A 22,902-nucleotide genomic window follows, 5' to 3' on the forward strand; every position below is an offset into this window, starting at 1 on the left:
GTATATTAAAAATACAATTCTAAAGAAAAAAATTTAAATTCCTTTAAAAATTCCTTAAAATTTATGACTGCAACAGTGTCAGAGAAGATGGTTCTTTCCCCAGAGAAATAAAACAGCTCTGAACATCCATACTCAAAGATCACTTGTATAGTTTCTAGTAACTTGAAATAATTGATGCTTGTGTGTGTTTTTTAATGAGTACAAGTACAAAGAAGTTTATTTCTGACATACAAGAGGAAAGTACAAATCCAGAAGAGCACTCCCACGGTTCCCATTTGGCAGAAGGTTTGAAGGCAGGCACTGAATGAATTCCACAGCAGCATGAACTCCACAGGGACATGCAGGTTTGGTGCACAGAGAAGGATGCTCCTTGAAGACCTTGTTTATTGCACTTCTATCCAGTAGTGTGTGTTCAGGGTTCATACAAGCAAGGTACTAAACAAAAAATAAACCTAGAAATAACTAACTAAACTGGAGCTTTGGGCTTTAGATTTCATCTCCCAAAACCAGCTCCTGAGCTGCCTCAGGCTCAGCCTTCCAACCTGCTTGGTCCTCCAGGCTTTCTAATTCTCTCTGCACCTCCTGGATGACACTGCTTTCCTCATAATCAGAGAGGAGATCTTGAGGGATCAAGCTGAGAAAGGGCATCTCATCCATGATCAGGGGATCTTCTTTTTCAGTGTGCTGTGTTTCATTGGCAGACAGCTGGCACACAGATGTGGTGCTGTGGCTGTTGGGAAAAGGCACATCTGGTCACACAGGGCATCATTTTGTGTTCTTCTGCTGTCTGTGAAATTCTCCATTCCCTCCCCATAGGAAAAACACGTTAAATGCACAATGGATCTACCCCAGCTGACTTCACAAGCACCTGATTTTTACATGCTTGACAGCTGGTGAGTTATAAATGTGATTTCCACATACAGAGATCCTAACAGCATAAGATGTTTGATCCTGCTAAACAAGAGCAGCGGCCCTCAAAACCAACAGGCAACAAAAAAAAGTCACTTGAATCTTCAAATTCCCATAGAAACTTCTGGACAGTTCAGCTATATTCACACCCCAATTAATTTCTGTGTTTCTGTATCCTCATCCGAAACGTTGTTCTTGCTAGAGCTGACATTTGCTGACAGACCTTCCCTGAGGTTAATGGCACATTAACAACAATTCTGGTGCTGATGGGATGGGATGGAATCAGCTCTGCTTGCTTCCTTAGATGACATTTATGAAACAAAATGTTACCCAATTCCTTTTCAAGCATGAAAAAACACAGAGTTGGACAGAGAAGAGAGAAATATTAATCTGCATCTCTATCCCAGCTGTGATGCCTTGTTGGAAGTTAGTATGATGCTGGAAGTGTAGGAGAAAATTTGGCGTGTTTATTTCATAGAAAACATAGGTTTTGTAAAAATGCTTTTAGCAAAACTGAAATGATCTCACTTTCTGCCAATGAAATTGCTGATGATAAAAATAACTCCTTTAAAAGCATCACCCATGAAAAGTTTGTATTAAAATTCCTTTAACATATCTTACATTCTAAAACAAGCAAAAATCTGACAGAAACCCAGTCTCACATAGAGAGTTGGTGGACAGGGACTGCATGCAGAGAATGAAATTGGAATGATGCATTTCAGCAGCTGCTAGCACTGCCTGATTGAAAAGCAGTACCAGCCTCATTAATTCCCACACTTAATTCACACTGGATTCATGTGCTGCCAAACTCAATTAGGCACATCTGTGAGGGACCAAGCAAAAACTGTCACAACCTTTTCTAGTGAGGCAGAATGAGAGTTCTGCAGCTGCTGAGCACAGAAAGAGCCCCCTCCCCAGCTGCCCCGCTCTGTGCTCACCTGTGGGGCTGGCAGCTCAGGCCCCCGGCACAGGGGCACAGCTCCAGCGCCCCGTCAGGCTCCAGGTCCCAGGTGATGAGGTTCAGGAGTCTGTTGGAAGGATCATGGCAGGGCTCTCCCTCCTCAGGCAAGGGTGTGCACACAGGGAACAGGAGCTCTGCAGGCCGAGGGAAAGGCGTTTTAGCTGTCTGCTAAACTGGGGTGACCCCGTGTTTAATTCTGCATGCAAGATATAAAAAGAGGCTCCATCTCTTTTCCAGTTCCCTTTCGTGACAGGGAGCCACGAGCATGTTCTTTCCACTAGGTGGGAGTAAGACATTTGAAGTTCATCCTTAAAGAGCAAGATCAGCCCACTCAGAGACTGCTCTCGAGGCAGCACAGCATCCCTTGGAAAATGAACGTTACTGCAATGAGCAACAGGTTTGAAATCTGAATAGACACATCCCTCTCTACCTTAAACCCTGTTATTTGTTTCTATTTCTTTGCAGAGGCTGCAAATACAGAGCAATTGTTCAGAAACTAATGAGCTTACAAGAACTGCAACTCAGATATTTAATTTATTTTATCAACATTTTATCACTTGATTTATTTTATCACTTCTGCTGTGGGCAAAGCTGTCTGATGGCACCTGGGGCTCGGCACTCTCTGAATTTCAGCCTGTGTAAGACATTATTTAAAAAGGCTGTGTCCTTTGGGTTTCCTCATGGCAGTAACTCCCAGTCTCAGTCTGAATTCAGCTCTTCCAGATGTTCCTAGAAAAGCTCCTTTCTTCCTCCTGTCTTCAGTCACCTCATATGGCAGGATGAAATATGAGAAGAATTCAAACTCTAAGTTTTTCAATCGGGTTTGGTCCAAAAACACACATATGTGTGTGCATGCACAGACACCTGTGCTTTAATGCACATAACCTATCAGTTCCCAGGCTCAAAACATTATATACTGAGCAGCAAATACTCCACAGTTTACCACAGTTTTATATAAAAATACACAGCTTCATTAGGACAATCATTTGCAACTCTCCAGTGATGGAGAAAGGCCTTGAGGTTAGGCCTGACCTGAGAAACCCTAAAGCCCTGCTAAAGCAGAGAGCCATAGAGAATAAAAATGCATTGCTATTAATCAACAGCACTATTTTATGTTCCAACAAGAGTATTCTATCAATATTCATCAATGTTCTTACCTACTGATATATATATATTTATTTATATATAGATATAAAATTTTCCTAATTTTAGTATTCTATCAATTTTCATCAATGTTCTTACTTACTGATATATATATATATTTATTTGTATATAGATATAAAATTTTCTTAATTTTAGTATTCTATCAATATTCATCAATGTTCTTACCTACTGAGATATATATATCTATATATTTATATATAGATATAAATTTTTCTTAATTTTAGTATTCTATCAATATTCATCAATGTTCTTACCTACTGAGAGATATATATATACTGAGATGTATACATTGAGAGATATATATATCTCAGTGCATATATAAAATTTTCTTAATAACTATATATGTATATATTTGGGGATTGATTTCAGGCCCAAGACCTTCTCCTCTGTGCTCCCTTCTGTAAATCAACTTTCCCATTCCCACGTGGACTGACAGCATCGTTCCTGTGTGTCCCTTGGGTCCCCCCCTGCATGGTGTGATGCCCTGGAAGGCTCACATGAAACCCGGGCTATGAAATGTGTCTGCAGCCTGATTCTGATGGGCTGCTTGCTGAGAGGAAGGAGGAGCCACTTGCAGCCAGCTCATTAATTCCTTCTGCACATTTCTAATCCTACCACTTTTGGTAATTTGTTGAAGTGAAGGGAGCGACCACCTTTGTTGGTCAGCATCTGACTCCAATTTATTGATCAACCAGGCACCTTTTATAACAGTGTTAATTCACTTCGTGCATATTTCAAAACCCGAGCTCCCGATAGGCTGTAGAGAAAACTTCAGCTCCTCCTTTTGTTTACAATACCTGAAGTTTGTTTATTGAAAGCAAGATCAGTGTTCTCACCATGATATGAAAAGTTCTCAAAACCTTTATATCTGTTCCCAAAACAGCCATCCGTTCCCAGAGCAGCCAAGGACAGGACGGTCTGAGAATCTTGTTGTTTATATAAAAGGTGGCTGAGAACCTTAATTATTTACAGGATCAAGCCTGGGAACTGCTGCTTTACAGCTGCCTTTTATTTTTCCCTTAGCTGAACACCTTCATGGCCTCTTTCTTTAAGCCATGCTTGAACCAGGCTCTCTACAGTAGTTGTATGTAAATTTGACACAGAACTCCCCCTTAGAAATGTACATTTTTTTGTGCTTCTGCTGCTGGTCTCATCTCTAGTGTGCAGCAGGCTTTGCTTTCAGCAGCATGCATCCCACCAGGCTGCTTCTCACTCCTGATTCTGTAAAGGTTTCCATTGGAGTCAACCCAGGGCATTCCACAGGCCAAGGGACAACAACCTCCTGATTCTGCAGAGATTTAACCACTTCCCCTGAGCAGCCCCACAGGGAAAAGCAGGGCAAGAATATTCTCGGGAGTCACATTCTCTGAACCTCAGAGAAAGGAAAAACAATTCTTATCTCACTGGCTGTGCCTGTGTTTGTGCCACAGCAGAATGCAATGTGGAGATTGTTCACCCACAGTGAGGGTGTTCTGTTCCCTTGGCCTGTCAGGGCCACGTGTGTGTGTGTGTGTGTGGGGACTGTGGGTGACAGCCACGGGATTCTGGGCACTGTGAGCAGAGTGAGGGCTTGGCAGATTCAGTTTAGATGTAATATAATGTAATACAGTATAGAATAATATAGTATAATAAAGTAATTAATTAACCTTCTGATATGAATGGAGTCAGATGCAAATTCGATACCCCTGGGCTCAGAAGAGCCAAACACCAACAGCCCTGCACGCTGAGCTGGGCAGGACAAAGCCTGGGTACCTTTGTGGAAAGCACAGCAGGTGCCAGGGCTGCAGTCGTGCTGGCTCTCACAGATGGTGCCGTTCTCCCCTCTGGAAATGGATCTCCTGCACTGGCCCCACACGCAGAGCTGCTCCCCACAGCACTCCACATCCCGAGAGCAGGGCTGCAAGGCAAGGGCAGGGCTCAGAGCGGGCACTGCAGCGCCCAGAGTGGGGCATCACACACAGAAATGGGCTCAGAGCTGGCACTGCAGCACCCACAGCAGGGCATCACACACAGAAATGGCACAGCCACACCCAGAGCAGGGCATCACACACAGAGCTGGCACTGCAGCACCCAGAGCAGGGCATCACACACAGAACTGGCACAGCCACACTCAGAGCAGGGCATCACACACAGAAATGGCACTGCAGCACCCAGAGCAGGGCATCACACAGAAATGGGCTCAGAGCTGGCACTGCAGCACCCAGAGCAGGGCATCACACACAGAACTGGCACAGCCACACTCAGAGCAGGGCATCACACACAGAAATGGGCACAGCCACACCCAGAGCAGGGCATCACACACAGAAATGGGCTCAGAGCTGGCACTGCAGCACCCACAGCAGGGCATCACACACAGAACTGGCACAGCCACACTCAGAGCAGGGCATCACACACAGAGCTGGCACTGCAGCACCCAGAGTGGGGCATCACACACAGAGCTGGGCACAGAACTGGGCCCTGGACCCGAGCACAACAATGTCCACTTTAAATAAACGTCACATTCCCAGTGTTGAGGTAGAGCTGCTTCATTTCTCAGCTGAAGCACACATGGAACTGCTGCCAGGCAGGAACCTGTACAGCAGAGCAGCAGCCCTGCCCAGCCTGGCCTTGGGCACTGCCAGGGATGCAGGGGCAGCCCCAGCTGCTCTGGGCACCCTGTGCCAGGGCCTGCCCACCCTGCCAGGGAACAATTCCTAATTCCCAATATCCCATCCATCCCTGCTCTCTTCCGATTTACAGCCACTCTGCCTTATCCTGTCACTCATGCACTTGCAGGATGTCCCTCTCCAGCTCTCCTGCAGCCCCTTTAGGCACTGAAATGCTGCTCTAAGCTCTCCCTGGGCTCCTCTCTTCTGCAATCAAACAGAAAATTAATAAATTAAATGTCATCAGTGGAGAACATTAATGATTTTTTTCCATTGTCAAACGCAGTCCGGAACTAAACAAAAATTTCAGAAGAATTGTTCTCAAAGAGCAAAGCAAAAAACAAGTCTTACTAAAATCTGGTTTTCAGTTGTAATAAGAACCAGACCTCATTGGTAACCAACAGTCTTTGAAAAAACTCTCAGAAAAAAATCTCTTTGTGAATTTCCAGCTAAAGGTTGCTTTGTATGACAATTGCCCAAGTGTTGCAACCATACAAACCTCAGGAATCAACCCAGTAAGAGCCGTGTGTGTCACTTTGTTTCCTTTTTTAGGTACATTGATTAACAATCTTGAACATTCCTAGCAGGCCAGCATTTCAGCAGCTTTTCCCTGTCTGGGCAGCCACACAGAAGCTGTGTTTCTTTTCCAGTGGATCCCACAGGATGCTGAACACAGGGCAAGGAGCAGCACTGCACTGGCACCACTAAAGAGGAAAATGCTCTGTATCTGTCCAGCTTCTGGGGCAGGGAGCTGATCCCACTCCCTCAGCCTGGGCTCACTTTACATCACACGATCCAGTTTTTCCTTTCTTTAGCCTCAGTTCTGCTGAGAACTGAAAAGAAATGTGGGGAGGGGGGTGGGTGCTGTGCCATCGCAATCTTGATTTTTAATTACTCCCTGTTAACGTGAAAATTTATTTTACCCTCATGCAGAAAGCTTTGCAGCTTCTTTTCTGTCAATTCTGACTGGCTGACATTAGCAACAGTAACTTACTGAGTTTCTAAAGATCACATGAAACCCCATCTCATTCAGCACTTACTGTGTGCTGGGGCTTGCAGAGCTGGCATTTGTATTCCAAGGTGGAGAACTGGCAATACTTCCCTGGCTCACAGTCTTCATCAATGATACATTCCTGGAGGAAAGGATAAGAGAGTGATTTACCAAAATTCATTCTCCTTCAAACACCACAAGTTCTTCACTGATTATATTTCTTATTTGGGAACCCAGACAAAAAGCTTGCTGGGGTTCTTTGTTCAATCACAGCTCTGTAACAGAGCAGTGCCCTCTCCCTGGGTCTTCTAAATCCTCTGGCCTCAAATTTCACCTCCTGAGCCTGTGGCAGTGAGGAGAACACAGTGAGAGTGATGTTTTTTGCACCCTCATGTCTGGAACACAGGGACGGGGTGTTTTCCCATCTAATGGTTACCTCCTTACAACTGTGTGATTAACACTCTTCTCTAAATAGTTTTTTTTTTCCTTTGGGCTGGAAACAAGTTAGCCAACAGAAGAATAACTCCTAGCACTGTTCTGAGCCACCTGTTTGTGACCTGCCCAGCACTGGATTCTACCATTGTAAGTGGAAAGGAAAAAGGAAAAAAAGGAAAAGGGATTACACAAAAATGCCTGGATTCTCTGAATTAAGCACTTGACTGCTCTTTGGCACACACTAATCTCACTGGCTGGAGCAAATCATCTGTGCAAGCTCTACTGAAAGTTCCCACTAAGCTTCTCCTTTCCTTCAGATCTCCTCCAGCTTTGGGCGTTCCTGCCCTGGGTGAGGCAAGGCTGCTCTGCAGGAACCAGCCTTGTCTAACTTACCCATCCTGGCCTCCTCTGATGTTTTCCAGCAGTTTTACTGCGTTCATTTTGTGCAAATTCACAGAATCACCGGGTTGGAAGAGACCTTCAAGATCATCCAATCCAACCCAGCCCCTCAGCTGAACCCTGGCCCCCAGTGCCACATCCAGGCTTTGTTAAACACCCCAGGGATGGGGACTGCACCACCTCCCCAGGCAGAACATTCCAGAGCTTCATCACCTTCCTGTAAAAACCCTTTTTCCTGATATCCAACCTATATTTCCCTTGGTGCAGCTTGAGACTGGTTACTCAGAACACAGAACAGAAGCTAAACACAGTCTGGGGCCTGATTCTTTTCAAGTCCACAACTCAACATTTAAGTATATGTGTTTATAGTTCAGAAGAAGTCATTTTAGCTGTTTTAAGGAATTAGTATCACCAGGCCTAGGCTGCTATAAATTATTGAAAAGTTTTTCTGCTTCATTATCCCAGTACTGTGGGGGGGGGGGGGTTTGTTTAATTTTTTTTTTTCTTTTCTGTTGCTCCAGAATCCAAATACCCAAATGCTATGCAGTATGTTGGTGGTTTTGTGCTCCAGGTGAGCAGCCAGCCTCCTCTCTTCAGCAGCTAGGCTCTTCTAGGCCAACTTTGTGTTTGCAGCTTTTGTGAATGCTCTGTATAAACCACACCAGAACAGACTATTTCAGTGCTGTTCCATCCCCTTTCAGGCACACAGCCAGGTCTTGCTGCAGTCAGGTTTTCCAGCTGTCCTTCTCCACAAAGGAGAAACCTTGCCATGACTGTTCTAAGCTCATGGAATAACTCTAGCTCTAAAACCACCTAACACCAAAACTGCAATTCTCCACTCGCTGCTTCCTCCTGAATTAATGAGGCCCAGACCAAAAAACTTTTTCCTCTTACTGAATTGTGTCCCACCAGTTCAGACATTCAGTTTTATGAGAGTTTCCAGTAAAAAAATCCCTTTGTGGTTTTCTTTCCTGGCATGGCAAAGGCTTCCCTTCATATGAGCTCTGTGAAATTGTGTGCCACACTCCACAGACACCCACAGTTAGTGCAGAACTCACTTGTGCTTACATGTATTTTTAAAATTATTTCTTTTTCCTTATTTAATCAGGCAACAGACCTTTTCTGATTCAGCTACCCTTAGACAGAATAACTGCTGGACAAGGAGCAAATCTGACCACCTTCATCGGCTGCAGCAGATTCTGAACAATCCATTTTTTCCTGGAACTGCAAAACCAAATAATCTCTCAGAATATTTTGTCATTGCAGGAGCAAGAGGGTAAAGTGAGGAGAAGGAGAGGCGGCCTCTGATGTGCAGCAGAGCACACAAGCTGGGCAGATAACTTACAGACAGGGTCAGGCACACTGATAATGCTGCACAGCTCTCTGAAATCCCTTCTGGAGTGGTTACAGTTAATGCTGTGATAAAAAAAGAGGCTGTTTGGGAGTAAAATAGAGTGAAAGTGAAAGCAGCACTGCCTGTTTGTCAATGGGTGTACTGGGACCCACCAACAACAGAGGCCAGGATGGAGAATCCCATGCCATGTACCTGCAAGGACACACTCAGCATCCTGTGGACTCTTATTATAACACTGTGCTCTGCAGTGAATATCCTGCAGCACCTGGGAGCTATTTGGGCATTAGGATCTGTTCCAAAACCAACAGGGAAAAAAAAAAACCCAACAAAAAAATTGAAAATAATTGAAAAGGTTCCTATGTCTGCTGAAACAACTGCTGCTGAAAGAAATGCCAGGTTTCTTGTCTTTGGTAGATTATGTCAAAGATTATTGCTTTCCTAAAGAATGATTAGTGTCCATTTTATTTGAAAATACAGCAGTGAGTGGTGTTGGTGATGGCTGAACGGGGCAGGTGTGGCTGAGCAGGCCTGAGCTGGGGGACAAGCTTGGACAGGAGCATTTCCCCCAGGCCTCTGCACACAGGGAAAGGCACAGAAGAGCAGAATTTCCTCTCTGTGTGATGTGGCAGCCTGCACCCACAGCATGGGCTGGGCTGCAAGGGGCTGCAGGCAGCTCTGCAGAATGGGCTCTGTGAAAAACGCCAATCATTTGTTTTTAAAAGTTTAAAAGTTTAATAGTAATAAAATGGTTATTAAAATAGTCATATAATTAGAGTAATAATAATTTGGACAATTTGGATTAGGACAATATGAGACAATAAAGACGAAGGGTTATGGACAGTCCAGGTACCTTTTCTGGGCAAAATAAGCCCGAAAAAAGGACCCACGTTAACAGAGGATTAACCCTTAAAGCAACAGCCTGTTGCATATTCATACACCTCATCCATGATGCATAAATTCCATTCAAACACAGGATTCTGTCTGGGCAGTGTCAGCTTCTTCCTCTGAATCCTGATGGCATCCTAATGGCTGAGCAAGGCAGGAAGAAGTTTGTTTGTTCTTATAATGGAGCAATAAATTCTCTTTCTCTGAAAGATTCAGGTGTCCTGTGGCTGCTATCTCAGTGTGAATCCTTTCTTTAGAAAAAGTATCTTACATAGCACAGTTTCTATTTTAACATTATGTTATAGCCTAAAACTATATTTAACACACTACTTATGAGAATTAATGCAGCATCACTTTCTAACATATAACCCATATAATATTCATTTCAATATTTGCCAAAAGCCAATCACAAAATAGGCATTTTTCACAGGCTGATGCACTGCACCCAGCCCAGGGCGGGCCACGTCACCTCTGCCCATACCAGGGAGCAGAAACAGGGACAAGTCAAGAATTCCTCATTTCAAGCCATGAAAGCAGAACAACAAGCCAGAGTTAGCCAGCTCTCATACAGAAACCCACTGTCTTTGGCAGTGCTTCTCTGGTTTCTGTGCCTCACTGTGGCAATACCTTTAAAGCTGTTCTACTGGTGATACAGTATGTACTGAAATAACACTCATTCTGCTTTCATCTTTTTCCCCTTAATCCTTAATTAAAACCCTAATTGTAGACTAAAAAATATTCTGATGATGACTAACCTTCAAGATGGACTAACTGATTTTAAATACACAACTGGCATTTGATTTATCCATTCCCTCTTCCCACTCACACTCACCCTGCTTCCACATTCTCAAAAAGTTCTTCAAAGGTAACTTTAAACAAAACTCTTCACTACTCATATCTTCAGCCAATATTTGTCTGGGACTGTCCTGAGTGAGACTTTCTCTCCTGGGCTCTTTACTCTTTTGTTTAGAACCCAAAAAGCAGAGGAAGGCACAGCCATGACAAAAGAAAACATTTCTGTGGTTCTCTGGCACGGGAACGGTGAGACTCAAGCAAGAGAACCCCTTTTCCCCTCCCTGTGTAATCTACATGGCTCAGTTTGCTGGCTTATTGTGATCCAGGTAGAGTTTGTGCCCATAAACTCCTGCAGGAGCTGAGGGGAGAGGCAGGATTGTTTTCTGCACAGCTGGTAGGCCGAAACAGCCCTTCCAAAGTGCTCATTCCTAAAGCTCTGTGCACTTCAGCTGCTCGAGCCATGAAGTGTGGGGGCAAAAATCAATGATTTTGGAGAGGTGAGGAAGTTCTGCCAGCAGAAACACAATTCCACTAGAGCAACTGGTGTGACAATCAGAAAATGAGTTTTAGTAATAACCTTGGAAACGCGCGGGAGCACCTCTCACTGTATTTCGGGACAACTGTCCTCCCAAAGCTTCTCTGAACAAAAGCCCCTTTACATGTTAATTAAAAACTCCTCCCACAAAGCAATTCCCTTCTCAAAAACCTGTAACTCTGGTGAAACTCAGTGTTAGCCTCCACAAACAGACAGCAACAGCTCCAGCTGTGGCTGCAGTGCCATGGTCACACTGGGACTGGCATCCCTCAGCAGTGAGTCCTCCTAAGAGTTAACATTTCTGTGTTTACCAATCCCCTCCTAGGTTTTGTTTCAATTTCTGCACGTTGTTTCACGCAGGGCTGCTCTCCATTACTGCAGCAGATGGCAAAAACTGCTGAGTAGTAGGGAAAAAAAAGAAGCATAAAAACCTGTTTTATATCCTACATGTATTAAAAAAAAAAAATAAAGGCAGAATTACATAGAATGGAATATTGCTCTATGGAAACTACTACCTAAATTTGAAATGCAGTAGCATTCCAGTTCCTAATCTCTCCGTTGTCTAGACAGGGCATGCAATGCATTTGTCTTTAATGAGATATGGATTAATTTGCCTTGAAATACCTCAAAACCTCTGTAATACTTTCCAGCAGCACAAGTCTCTCACTGCTGTCCTGCCAAGCACACAGCACTGGTAAAATCAGGAACTTCTGTTAAAAAGAGACGTCCTAAAAAGAGCAGACAGGAGCTGAGAGCTGTGCTGGGGGTCAGGGCTGTGGGGAACGCCAGCTCCTTGGGTGGCTGCTCTACAGGAATGTGCCTGCTGAGCTCAGAACCCATAAACAACACAAAACAAGTCCCCAGGCTCTGCCTTGAACTTCTCCACAGAGCTAATCCCATCCCATTCCTTCTCCCCCATTTCCCAGAAGCATTTCATTTGGGAAAACTTCATTTCTGGCTCTCCACGTGGCACAATGTAAATGGAGGCAAAATATGTCTACATGACATAACTCAAAGTGGCCTGAGCTTGGCTTTAGGTACCCAAAGCAACACAGCTGTGTTAGCCTTAACATGGTGTCAAAAAGGGAATTATTGAGGCAGGCTGTGATCCCCAATAAACTGCTCACCACCAGGGCAAGAACTGCATCCCTTCCTGTACCACCTGCTTATTCCCCCACACAAACAGTGATCCTGGCACTGCTCAGACCCTGCTGCAGTTAATGCTCAATGGCAAAAGAGGAAATAAATAAAATATCATCTTATCCACGGCTTCAAGGAATTTACTCCAATGAAAGAAGAAACTACACCCAAAAAACCCTAAATAAACAAAACAAAACAAAAAATCCTGGCAAATGCCTCAGAATAGTGAGGAAAATGGTGCCTAGGTGCTCTCTCAGACCATGCTCTGTTCACTCTTGGTCAAAACCTCTCTCTATGCCTTGTAATAATTTAATAGCAGGTCACTGCAGAAGCAGCCACTTCATTTTCTTCCCTCATCCTTCTTTTTCCTCAGTAAAAAGAACCTGATCTTGGCAGGACTACAGCTTCTGCAAAGGCTCTTGTGCAGGAAACACAGTGCCAAGCACTCACTTCAATCTGGTTTGCAGTGGTATCAAGGAGGGCACATGAGAACTATTTTAATTTAATAAATTATATATCTGTCAGGTAATTAACTTAGTCTGGAAACTAAGAGCTAGCTAACTAGGAAAGGAGAAAAGGACTGTGTCTATGTGTGTGTGTATACATATTTATGTATAAGTGAGGTCCAAATACTGATGCACATTTATAAATAAAGCTTTCCTAACAAGTCTGCAATTAATAGTGCTAACTGAGAAATGCATCCACCTGTGGATCTGTTGATGGGAGAGCAGCAACTCTTTGATCTTTGATAACCAGCAGTGTCTAAGCACTCGTGCTCTGACAAACCCTGGGTTTCACTCCAAACGTCCTGAGCTCCAGCAGCAGCTGGGGAGCCACTGCAGGGCTGTGCCACAAACCTGTGAAGTGCCACTATTTGTGAGCACAGACACAGCCTGGAGGCAGGGATGCTCCCCAGGAGCTGGGTCTGACTGCAGGCTGCTCTTGTCTCTGCAGTTGGCAGCTAAAAAGAAGTTCCTGTGATTCACTACTCAGCTATGGCAGTTCTGCAAATCTGTAAAAGCAAAACAAGGCAGAGTAGCAGTACACAGCGAGGATGTGAAACAGCTGGAGGAAAATAAAAGCCTTTGGAAACAGGATTTCTGTACTTAATAGCTGCTGGCTAATCTTCACCACCAAATTAAGAGTAGCACACCATTAAGAGTAGATGTTGACCTGTGCCCTGTCCCTCACTAAACTGATTTCAAACCCTTAATCTTATGGGCTTTGTTCCTCTATAATGTGCTTTTTTTGGTAGTCTATGGTTTCAACAGACTTCAAGAGATTCTGTTAGAGGTGCCAGCCAAAGATAATAATACTGAATAGCAGTACATGGGTGAGGATCCACATTCAGTGGATTTTGCCCATGGCAGAGCTGACAGTGTAGGAGACTGCTTTTACTGTAGAAGAAATGGAATAGTTTATTTTCCATGAGCTGCAGATGGAAGTAGAAGAGGTCTGAATTACAGCAACAGCATTGAAATAAATTATCTCCAGCATGCAAGGATTTTGGGAACATGAGATCCATGTCTGCCTAAGGCTGAAATAGGTATTTGGGTCATAGGTGGGGACTCTTTGAAGCTTTGTCAAGACCTCCTCTTTGGGGCATTTGCTGGGATTACAAAAGACCCTCTTTTATTTTATTATTCCCTTAATTTAATTTTCCATCTGAAATCATGTGCCTAGAGGATATTGACAACATGAGAGGATGACTGTTCATGAATATTCAAAGAAATGAAAAAGGGTCTTCAGCACACTCTTTTTGTCCTTCCAAAAGGAACATGAGAATACAAATGTACTGCAGATTTCCAGCATGTATGAAGTCCAAGACAAACACCAGGGGACCAAAACCTTCCCTTGCTGGCAGATGTCAGATATCTGGGGCCCAGGAAAACCACTAAGGCTCCCCTTTGCCTGACACCACCATGTCCTAAGATACTGCTCCTCCCCCTGGGCTTTCTAAGGGAAGAATTTTGAGGGATTCCTCATATGATAGAAATTCAGGAGCAGGCTCTGAGTCATTTTCACACAGAGTAACAAGTAAACAAACCCAGAACTCCCACCCCACCCTGTGTACCTTTAGCACAACCATGCTGCATTACAGTATGTGTGACTGGAAGGGAGAAGGGGATTTGTTCTGAAGGTGAGGATCAGGACAGGGCAGGGGGGCTGCAGAGGGGAGGAACCACAATGATGCCATCACCAGAGTGGGGTCCCTCAGTGCCATCAGTGACTCAGCCTCTCGCAGGCCAGCCACACACTCGCTCCACAAAAGAAGCCAAAATGCTCCTTGTGAGTCACATGGGAGGAAGGACAAAGCTGAGACTCACTCAGCTGACACAGAAATGCATTTCTCGAGGCATTGCACTGCATTTCAAACCACCATTCCATAGTAGGAGTCCTGGTAAAATCTATGTATTGTAGAAGTGGCCTTGCCCCGATCCTAGTTGTTCTAAATGGGCTGCAGCTGTGATGGCCTTAATTGGGCAGCAGCTGTGGCTAATGAAGATAACTGGGATAAAAGGGGATGGGCTGGCTGGTCAGGGAGAGCCTTGGAGGAGCCCTAATGGAGAAGCAGGAACAGCACTGCTGTGAAGGGCTGAGTGTGAGAAGACCACCCAGAAGGTGTGGGGCTCTAGAAATATGATAACAGCACCATTCTCTCCTTCCTTCCTCTCCTCTAAACGGACACAACTTCAATTCCCCATTTTCCTTCAATTTCCATGGTTTAGCTTCATAAACCATAGTGCAAAACACCTTCCAGCTAGACTGGTAACATCTCACACCTCTTCCTGACTCTACACAAATGGAAATGCTGAGCAATCACTGATCACCTTCATTCTCTCTCCTCCTACTCACTGGTGTAAAACCAGTATCATTCCACAGATTTTGTAGGATCTAGCCCTCCTCAAGCCCAGGCAAAGATGACATTAGGCTCATCATATATGGAACAATGTGTTATTGCTCCAACCTCCCAGCCACAGCAAATTCTGCCACCTTACCAATGACAAGACAGATGTAAGCAGCTTTAACCCATTTATCTGCAGCTTCTGCATCTATCTCAACCAGTCCAAGATTATAACAGATGCAAATAAAAGATTTAAAAAAAAACCAACCTCTGCAATACATCCAGTGCTGTGGCCTGTATTTCCTAAAGGCTTAGCTGCTGTTGTTACCCTTCCAGCTAAGGCTTGCAACTTAATTAGATAACATGGTTTCAGCTAAAATCTCAAATAAGCGGCTGCTGGAGCCAATGGATTAAGTTACATAATCAAAACCAGTGGAAAAAAACTTCTCATTTGCCTTAAAGCTTTTCCTCTCATGGGTAATTTGCTACATGTGTATGGCAAGAGGAAAGAAACACTGCTGATGAACCCTCAATGGAGAAAATCCATACTATGATCTCTTAACAGATGTCACCAGATCACAAAATTGCCACCAGCACGCATAAAAGATTCACTCTTCTGGATGGATGTTACCAGAAAGAGAAGAGAACCCAAACATTTCTCTTTGAATAAACAGGTTGATCTAGGAGAGGCAGAAAACAAAATCTTTCATGGTGATTTGCTTTAATATCTCCCTATGACTTGGGCTATGAAATCCAATTGCACAGCCCTGGATCCCCAAACTCAGTATTTAGCTACTCAAAAAGTAACAGCCCAGGGAGAGAAAAATGCTGAGGTGTCACTTCAAACAACTTGATAAAAATATTCTTTTTCTTTGGGGTTTAGCTGGAATAGAAATACCACATTACAGCACATGAGGATCTGGCAAATTTCTTACCAATTCTAAATACAGGCATAGACTGGAATTGCTAATGAAGACTTTTGGAGTATCTATTAGTACTACATAGTTGTGTTTCCCTAACTCAACAGAAAACAAACAAACTAAACTAGACTAACAGGAAATATGAGAGAAATCCTAGTCACTCTTTTACTATTTTTTTTTTCATTACTAACCAAGCAGTTTAGATAACTTTAGTAAATTAAACTAAAATTATAACTATTCCCACTTGCCCCAAAGCTTCATGTTCTACACTGCTGAGACCAAAACTGCAAAGGGAACCAAAAGAGAAGGTTCAGTAAAACATTAAGAATTGGCTGAGGATGTCTAACCATGCCTGTCTGAGGAGCCATGGCTCTCCAAAACAAGCACAATTTGCCTTATCTGCTCCTCCTCCAAGGATCCCCTAAAGGGTGGCTGCTGTGCAGAACAGACCTGCACTGCCCAGTGATTAATGGGGCACAGCAGACTCAGAGTACCAGGGAATGACATTATTAAATATACAAAACCTACCAGATTTAGATATTACGTGGTTTTTGGCTGGGCAGAGACCTGGCTTTCAACCCAGGAATGCACTTACAGTGTGTATTGATAGTTTAAGGTTGTTGAGTGCAAGTCACCAGGGACTAAAAGTTCTGTGAAAAAAGCAACAAAAAAATTGGACCCAAATATAAGACTGCCCAAAGCAAGTGTCCCCCCTGAGATATTGGGGAGCAGAAGTCAACACTAAAATGTTGCATTTTCAAACTTCTGCCATTGACTCCTCTCCTGCAGTGCTGCTAATGGAAAAATTGCAATTTCCACTCCATTGATTCTTCCTTCTCAGTTTCCAAAGCTTCCTTTCTACAGAGCACTGGTAGGACCTCCTGTCCCTGCAGCAGTATGAGGCTCGGAGAGAGCAGCTCCAGTACATGGTTGGCAAAATCATAGACAAGGTGCCCAAAGAGGAACCAAGTGGTTGCTTTGGCAGTGAAATGAGAAATGCATTCTGTTCTTCCAGCTCCCTGCTTCACTCTCCCCAGACACCAGCATCATTAACAATCTCTTTCAAAAAAGAGAATTGAAAGCTAACAGATATACTACTACTAAAATTTGAAAAAAACCCCAAAAACTGCAAAGAAACCCACAAAAACAACCTAGCTAAAAAGAGGCTTTTTTTTATTATTTATCATAGCACTACAGAGAAGAAAAAAGCTCAGGTACACTAGCTTTGAATTATAAGAGAGAGCTTATAATGGAAGAGAGAGTAAATTACTGCTCTGAATGGAAGTGAGAAGAAATGCAACTAATATTTCTGTAGTGAACCTTACCAGTACCAGTTTTGCTTCTTTTTATTTTTCAACCTTGCTCTTCCTTGGTTAGGCTAAGATATCACACCTGATATACGCCTAGCCAACGAGCTAGAAAAGATTTTGATTTTCATAGGATAATGAGGAATTCTGTTATTTTTTGCTGTGCTCTGTGCTTGAATTTCTGACTGAAAATACTTTATTAATTTGCAAGCTACCCAATGCTCCCAATGAATGACACTGAGCTTAAATTTCAGAGCATGTGGTTTGTGACAGTGCTTGGAAAATTCTTCCTTCTACCAACCAAATCTGTAAAGAGCAGGAGCTGTGGAAACCGCTGACTTGTATAAATAAGGGCTACAAACTGAGCCTGTGGAACCAGTGGAATGACTCTTCCACCACCTGTGGCCTGGAGAGTGACCAGGACGTGTCACAGTGTCTCACAGAACTTCAGGTATGAAAAATCTGCCTACATAAAAGTGACCTAAGGGTCCAGTGCAAAGTTTTCTGCAACTCATTTCCCATGACTTTCACGTTAAGTTTGCAGACCTAAGCAACAGTGCCTCTTCATTTGGACAAAATCTTTCTTCTGCTTCACAGATCTCTCCACAGCACCACTCCTTTCCTTGCTGTAACCCAAATCTTCCCGTTCTTAATTGCATTACTCCTACAATATTTCTTTGTCCTTGCAATAGCAAAAGTGATTCGTATTCCCCCTTCATGTCTAAAGTCTGCAGGCATTTTCAGATTTGCTCCTTTTAGGCACCTCTTAGCCACATTAATTTCACTCTCTCCTTAACCAAGGACCAAGCACATCTGGAGGCTGCTGCTCCTCCAAGTTGGCAACCTCTAAATAAGGTGTTTGTACCCTGGGCATGCTGGAAGCTCAGAATGAGTGTAAGGGGGGGAAATGAGCATTACCAGCTCTGCACCCAGGCTGCCACCACGAAATCAGACAAAAATCATCTGTGCATTCAGCCCTCACATCCTTCAGCTGGAGCTCTGAGAGCACTGGGAGAGCTCTGCGTGCAGCACTGGCTTGGGCAGTGAGGCAAACTTCCCAGATGGAAAATGCAGCTGTACCTTGATATATGAAGCTTATAAGGAACTGTGCATGAAACCTGGAGAAAGTTCATTTAGAAGTAATTTTTGCAGCTGTGAGAATGATTAGCCACCACAGGCAAGCCAAATACATGATGAAAATCACTAATGCTGTGTTGCAGTGCTAAGAAGGTTAAAATGTTTGCCTTTGTACACTGGGTTTGAAGATGATGATCACATTTGCTTGGAAAAAAAAATTGTATTGTCTTCATTACTTATTAAAAAGCACCGTGTAGGATGTTAACACTTTGTATGGAATCAGCTGCAGTTTAGAATAGTTAAAATTTATTTTATACCTTGAGTTTTCACTTAAGCTACAAGCTTTGCAAAACAGTAAAAAGAAAAAAAGTAAAGTTAATAGTAAAAAGAAAAAAAGTAAAGTTGCTTGTGTGTGCTATATTTTGCTGCTTGCCGTTTTCAAGCTTAAATAGCAGTATAAAAACATGAGCCTGCAAGAGGGAAAACTTTAGAAAAGAGGCACTAATTTCAGGTTCTGTATCCATTAAAAATTGGAACTACTGACATAATTTTTCCATAATTACATTTATAAAATGATTTCCATAATTATATTTATAAAATAGTTACAGAGCTGCTTCTGTGAAAGAACTAGAGGTAAGTTCTAAAAAAAGCCAGGGTATTTGAAGTAAATCAAATCACAAACTATTAGTCAGATGAAGCCAGCTCTCAGAGGAAACCTGGCAAGCCCAGTCTTAGTAAGAGCACAAAAATATTCCACTTTGGTAAGACTATAACCAAAGAAAACCCAATTTTTTTAAGCAGTGGTATGTGCTGAATTTCTCATGGGACTACTGATGTTTAACAAATGTATCTGTGCTTGCAAGACTTGTGTAAAGAATATTATTGATCTTTTGATCTTTAAACTCCTTTGAGAGTCCTTAAACAACCATATTTTTAGGGGAAGGGGATTTATTGTCCCATCTCTCTCCCTTCTCCTCAAAGTGCCATTTCAGAACCAGTTGTCCATCACTTGTTAGGCATAAAAAGCAAATAGAGCCATCTGTTGTTCCAAAGATTCCTCATAAATGAATGATTTGGGGTTATTTATTTTCAACTGTTTAAATCTATGAAGCATTTTTTAATGGAAGACAAGATCACTGTTATACTAAGGATTTATCCACTCACTGGAAAGGGCTGTGTAACCACCTTTGCTATTTAACATTTACATTTGACAGACAAATAGTCAAACCTGTCTATTAACCACAACACTGGAACTCTGTTTCCAAGTCATAATATTCTTAAGTTAAGCTAATTAAAAAACACAGACGTTTTTGCTTACCCCAACAGTTTTGTGTTTCAAAACATTCCAAAATTTTGTTAGGTGAACTCTGTCACAGTCTTCTGAACAAGGAACCCAAAGTTTTTGTTTGATTTTCAAAAAGAAAGAAACGTGCTCACTTACATGATTCCTTTTGTTTTCTCCATCTCTTATGGATGTGATAACTGTCTCAGAAAAAACTGTTGATCCAGTTTTGTTATCTGTAACCTGATGCCGGAAAAGAACAAAATATCAAACTACAGTTTTTATTAGTCCTTTGTTACTCTCAGCCCTACATCCTGCAATCATTAACCCACTCCCACTCCCTCTTTTTTCCCCACTTTGCTGTCACTCTTAATAAACCATAATCAGAGGGGAAAAGCAGATGACAGAGCTACCTCCCTGTCTATTTAAAATGACACTGTAAAGGAGCCAACTGAGCAGGAGATGGTTGGGTTTTCATTCCCCATGTAATAGCTGTAGCTGTGCCCTATTTTTAGCAGGCCCTTTTTCAAAATAAATTGTTATTTCACACTAACCTTTCGTGACAGGTGTCTTTAACACTGTGACTAGTCAAGCACAGAAGATACAATCAAACCCCAAAGTAATTATCATCAGGAAAATTTACACTCCAAATTATTTTGTGAATAACCATGTAAAACTGGGCTGGGGCAGGGGAGGTTTGAAGAAAACCTGTTTAAGAATGGGGAGCTCACCATATACAAGTTTTCTCATACCTTATCAATTTCTTGATGGGTCTGAACAGTTCTGTTGCCCACTCTGGTTTCCGTGTTGGACTCGTTATGGTAGTTGGGAGGTAAATCCTCAAAGCTGACTTCTGACAGCTTCTTTGCCCCTTCCTCTTCCGCTTCCATCTGCCAAATTAAGAAAAACATAACAAAACAACTGAAAACTAGCAAAAATGTCACAAAAGAGGCCGAGCCATGCTTGCTGTGCAGGCCCCAGTGACTGACACTACCTGCTCCAGACACTGCCTGCAGCTGCTCTTTTCATGGGCCACAAAAACAGGGCTAAACCCTTCAGCTCTGGGCAGGTGAAGCAAAGCCAGTCCCTGGGAGGGGAAAAAGTGTGCAGGCCACTGGCAATTTGGTATTTGCACAGGCTGGTGTCAGTGGAGAGCCCCAGCTTTCTGCTCTTCGCAGAAAACACCAGGCAGATTTTCCATTCTGACAAAGAAGAGAAAATCTCCTCACAAGAGGAGAGAGAAACAAAAGCCCCTTCAAGTCAACCCTGCAGATGAAGGTGCACACATCCAGAATTTAATTCTCTGTTTCAGTTCCTGCTGTTTCTGTGGGATGAAGAAGGGCGTGAGTCTTGCAAACACGCAAGAATAAATCTGTCCTTTTATTTGCAACCACCGTAACAGAGCTAGGAGGCCAAAAGTTCAACCAGGATGAACAACAGGATTTTCCTCAAGACAAAATCTCTCTTTTTGGTGTGTCTGTTTATTTTAAACAACAGCTGCACATCTAAGTGCCATTTATCTCCTAAGACTCTGCTCAAACAATTCACACTTCGCGCTGCACCCAGGCAGCAATCCAGAACTGACTACAGAAAACCAGACAGAAATTCTGATTACACCCTTAACATCTTCACAGCGTTGTAAAGAATGGTTTGTCTCAATGCATTTGCAGTCTCAATGAAGTGGATAACAGTGGTAGATTTCAGAAACCATCCAGAGGACAGCAAAAGACTCGAAATTAATTTAATTATAGTAAACCAAGGTCTGTTTCTGCAGCAGGTTGTCAGTTACAGGTTTTTGCAGACTAAGTATTTTTGAACGAGAGGAAAAGAGAACTTGAAAGGAAGATTCTTAAGAGGTAGGGGAATGAAAAGCCCACAAGAAAGGGGAGTGCAGGGACAACGTGTTTTGACAACCATATGAGACACTGCTCTGGGGTCTGGTCTCAATTTCTGGCTCTGAAACAGATCCTGGGCAATTCCGGGCCAGCAATTTCAGATCAAGACATGCAATCGCACCACAGGCAAGCTGCTCCTCCACACATTCCCAGGACACTTACAGCCCTGAATGCCGGCTCGGGATGCCCTGGTGCTCCTTAGCTCCCGCGGCACAGAGACCATCCCGTGGCTTTTCCCTCCGCTCCTCCCTTCGCCCCGCTCTGTCCCTTTGTCACCAGCCGGACCATGGCCCGCACCTCTGCCCGCCGGCCCGGCCCGGCCCATCCCATCCCATTATCCCATGCCATCCCATTATCCCATGCCATCCCATTATCCCATGTCATGCCATCCCGGGATGGCACCGGGCGAGCCCCGAGGGCCGGCGCGCACCGGGCCGGGGAACCCGCGCCGCCCGCAGCCGCTCCCTCAGGGCCGCCCCGGGGATGCTGCCCGGCCGGGGAGCGGCGGCAGCAGGGAGCCCCTGCCGCCCTCACCTCCTGCACGGCGTTGCGCAGCTTGTGCTGCGTGTCCTCCATCAGCGCCTCCACCTCCCGCAGCATCTCGCCCAGGCTGGCCGCCCGCCGCCGCCCGCCGCCCGCCGCGGGCCCGCACAGCGCGGCCAGCAGCGCGGCCAGCAGCGCCCAGCGCCGCATCGCACCGGCCCTCGGCTCCCCTGCTGGCCCTGCCGGCCCTGCTGTCCCTCCGCTGGCTCTCCGCTGTCCCCCTGCTGTCCCCGCTGTCCCTCCGCTGTCCCCGCTGTCCCCGCGGTCGCTCCGCGCTCAGCGCCGGCGGGCGGGCCCGGCCCGGGCGGGCGGAGCCGCAGCGCCCGCCCTGCGAGCGTGGAGGATGCTGAGAGACGGCGGAGATGCCGAGGGGAAGGAGCGGCGCGAGTTTCCCGCTCAGAGCCGAGACCTTCTCAAATGGGACAGATCAAATCGGACAGATTTGATAGGAAGAGGACGGTGGGAGCTGCGTGGCACCTCCGCCGTGTGCTTTGCTTTCCGAGATGCTCTCGGCTCGGAGGGGTGACCTGCATCTGGCTGGCAGTAGTAGAATCGTAATAGAATCCACCCCAGTCGCCAACTTTGAACGCTAGATACTTCTTTGTAATATCTTTGTGAATTTGGGCCTCAAACCAAATTCCCATAAGTTCCAGAAGGACCTGCACTCTAAACAGAATAACTGAGGATCAGAAGGAGTTTGTAGTATTGATCACCTCTTCCGGTCATTTGTTCTACTGTTTTTATCTTGTATGATTAAAGCAACAGAGACAAACTCTACAATTTAAAAAAAAACCAAACAAAAACAACAAACCAAACTCAT

General features: G+C 44.2%; 1 protein-coding gene across 1 annotated transcript; it reads right to left on the reverse strand.

Annotated features, from left to right (window-relative positions):
* Positions 1–178: 178 nt before the first annotated feature.
* DKK3 (dickkopf WNT signaling pathway inhibitor 3) lies at positions 179–22,439 on the reverse strand. Its single transcript, XM_074543846.1, has 7 exons — positions 22,074–22,439; positions 20,397–20,534; positions 19,804–19,887; positions 6,720–6,812; positions 4,787–4,931; positions 1,848–2,004; positions 179–730 (listed from the first exon to the last, which is right to left on the reverse strand). The coding sequence occupies exons 1-7, from the start codon at positions 22,230–22,232 to the stop codon at positions 487–489; spliced, it is 1,020 nt and encodes a 339-aa protein (XP_074399947.1). The 5' UTR covers positions 22,233–22,439; the 3' UTR covers positions 179–486.
* Between the last annotated feature and the right edge of the window lie 463 nt (positions 22,440–22,902).

Source organism: Zonotrichia albicollis, chromosome 6 (assembly GCF_047830755.1).
Source record: "Zonotrichia albicollis isolate bZonAlb1 chromosome 6, bZonAlb1.hap1, whole genome shotgun sequence".
NCBI classification, from domain to species: domain Eukaryota; kingdom Metazoa; phylum Chordata; class Aves; order Passeriformes; family Passerellidae; genus Zonotrichia; species Zonotrichia albicollis.

Coding starts and splice junctions, on each gene's coding strand:
- DKK3 (XM_074543846.1), bottom strand. CDS start 22,232: ATGCGGCGCTGGGCGCTGCTGGCCGCGCTGCTGGCCGCGCTGTGCGGG. Junction 20,535..22,073: donor TGCGCAACGCCGTGCAGGAG/GTGAGGGCGGCA, acceptor TTAATTTGGCAG/ATGGAAGCGGAAGAGGAAGG. Junction 6,813..19,803: donor GAGAAAACAAAAGGAATCAT/GTAAGTGAGCAC, acceptor CCTTTCCTCCAG/GAATGTATCATTGATGAAGA.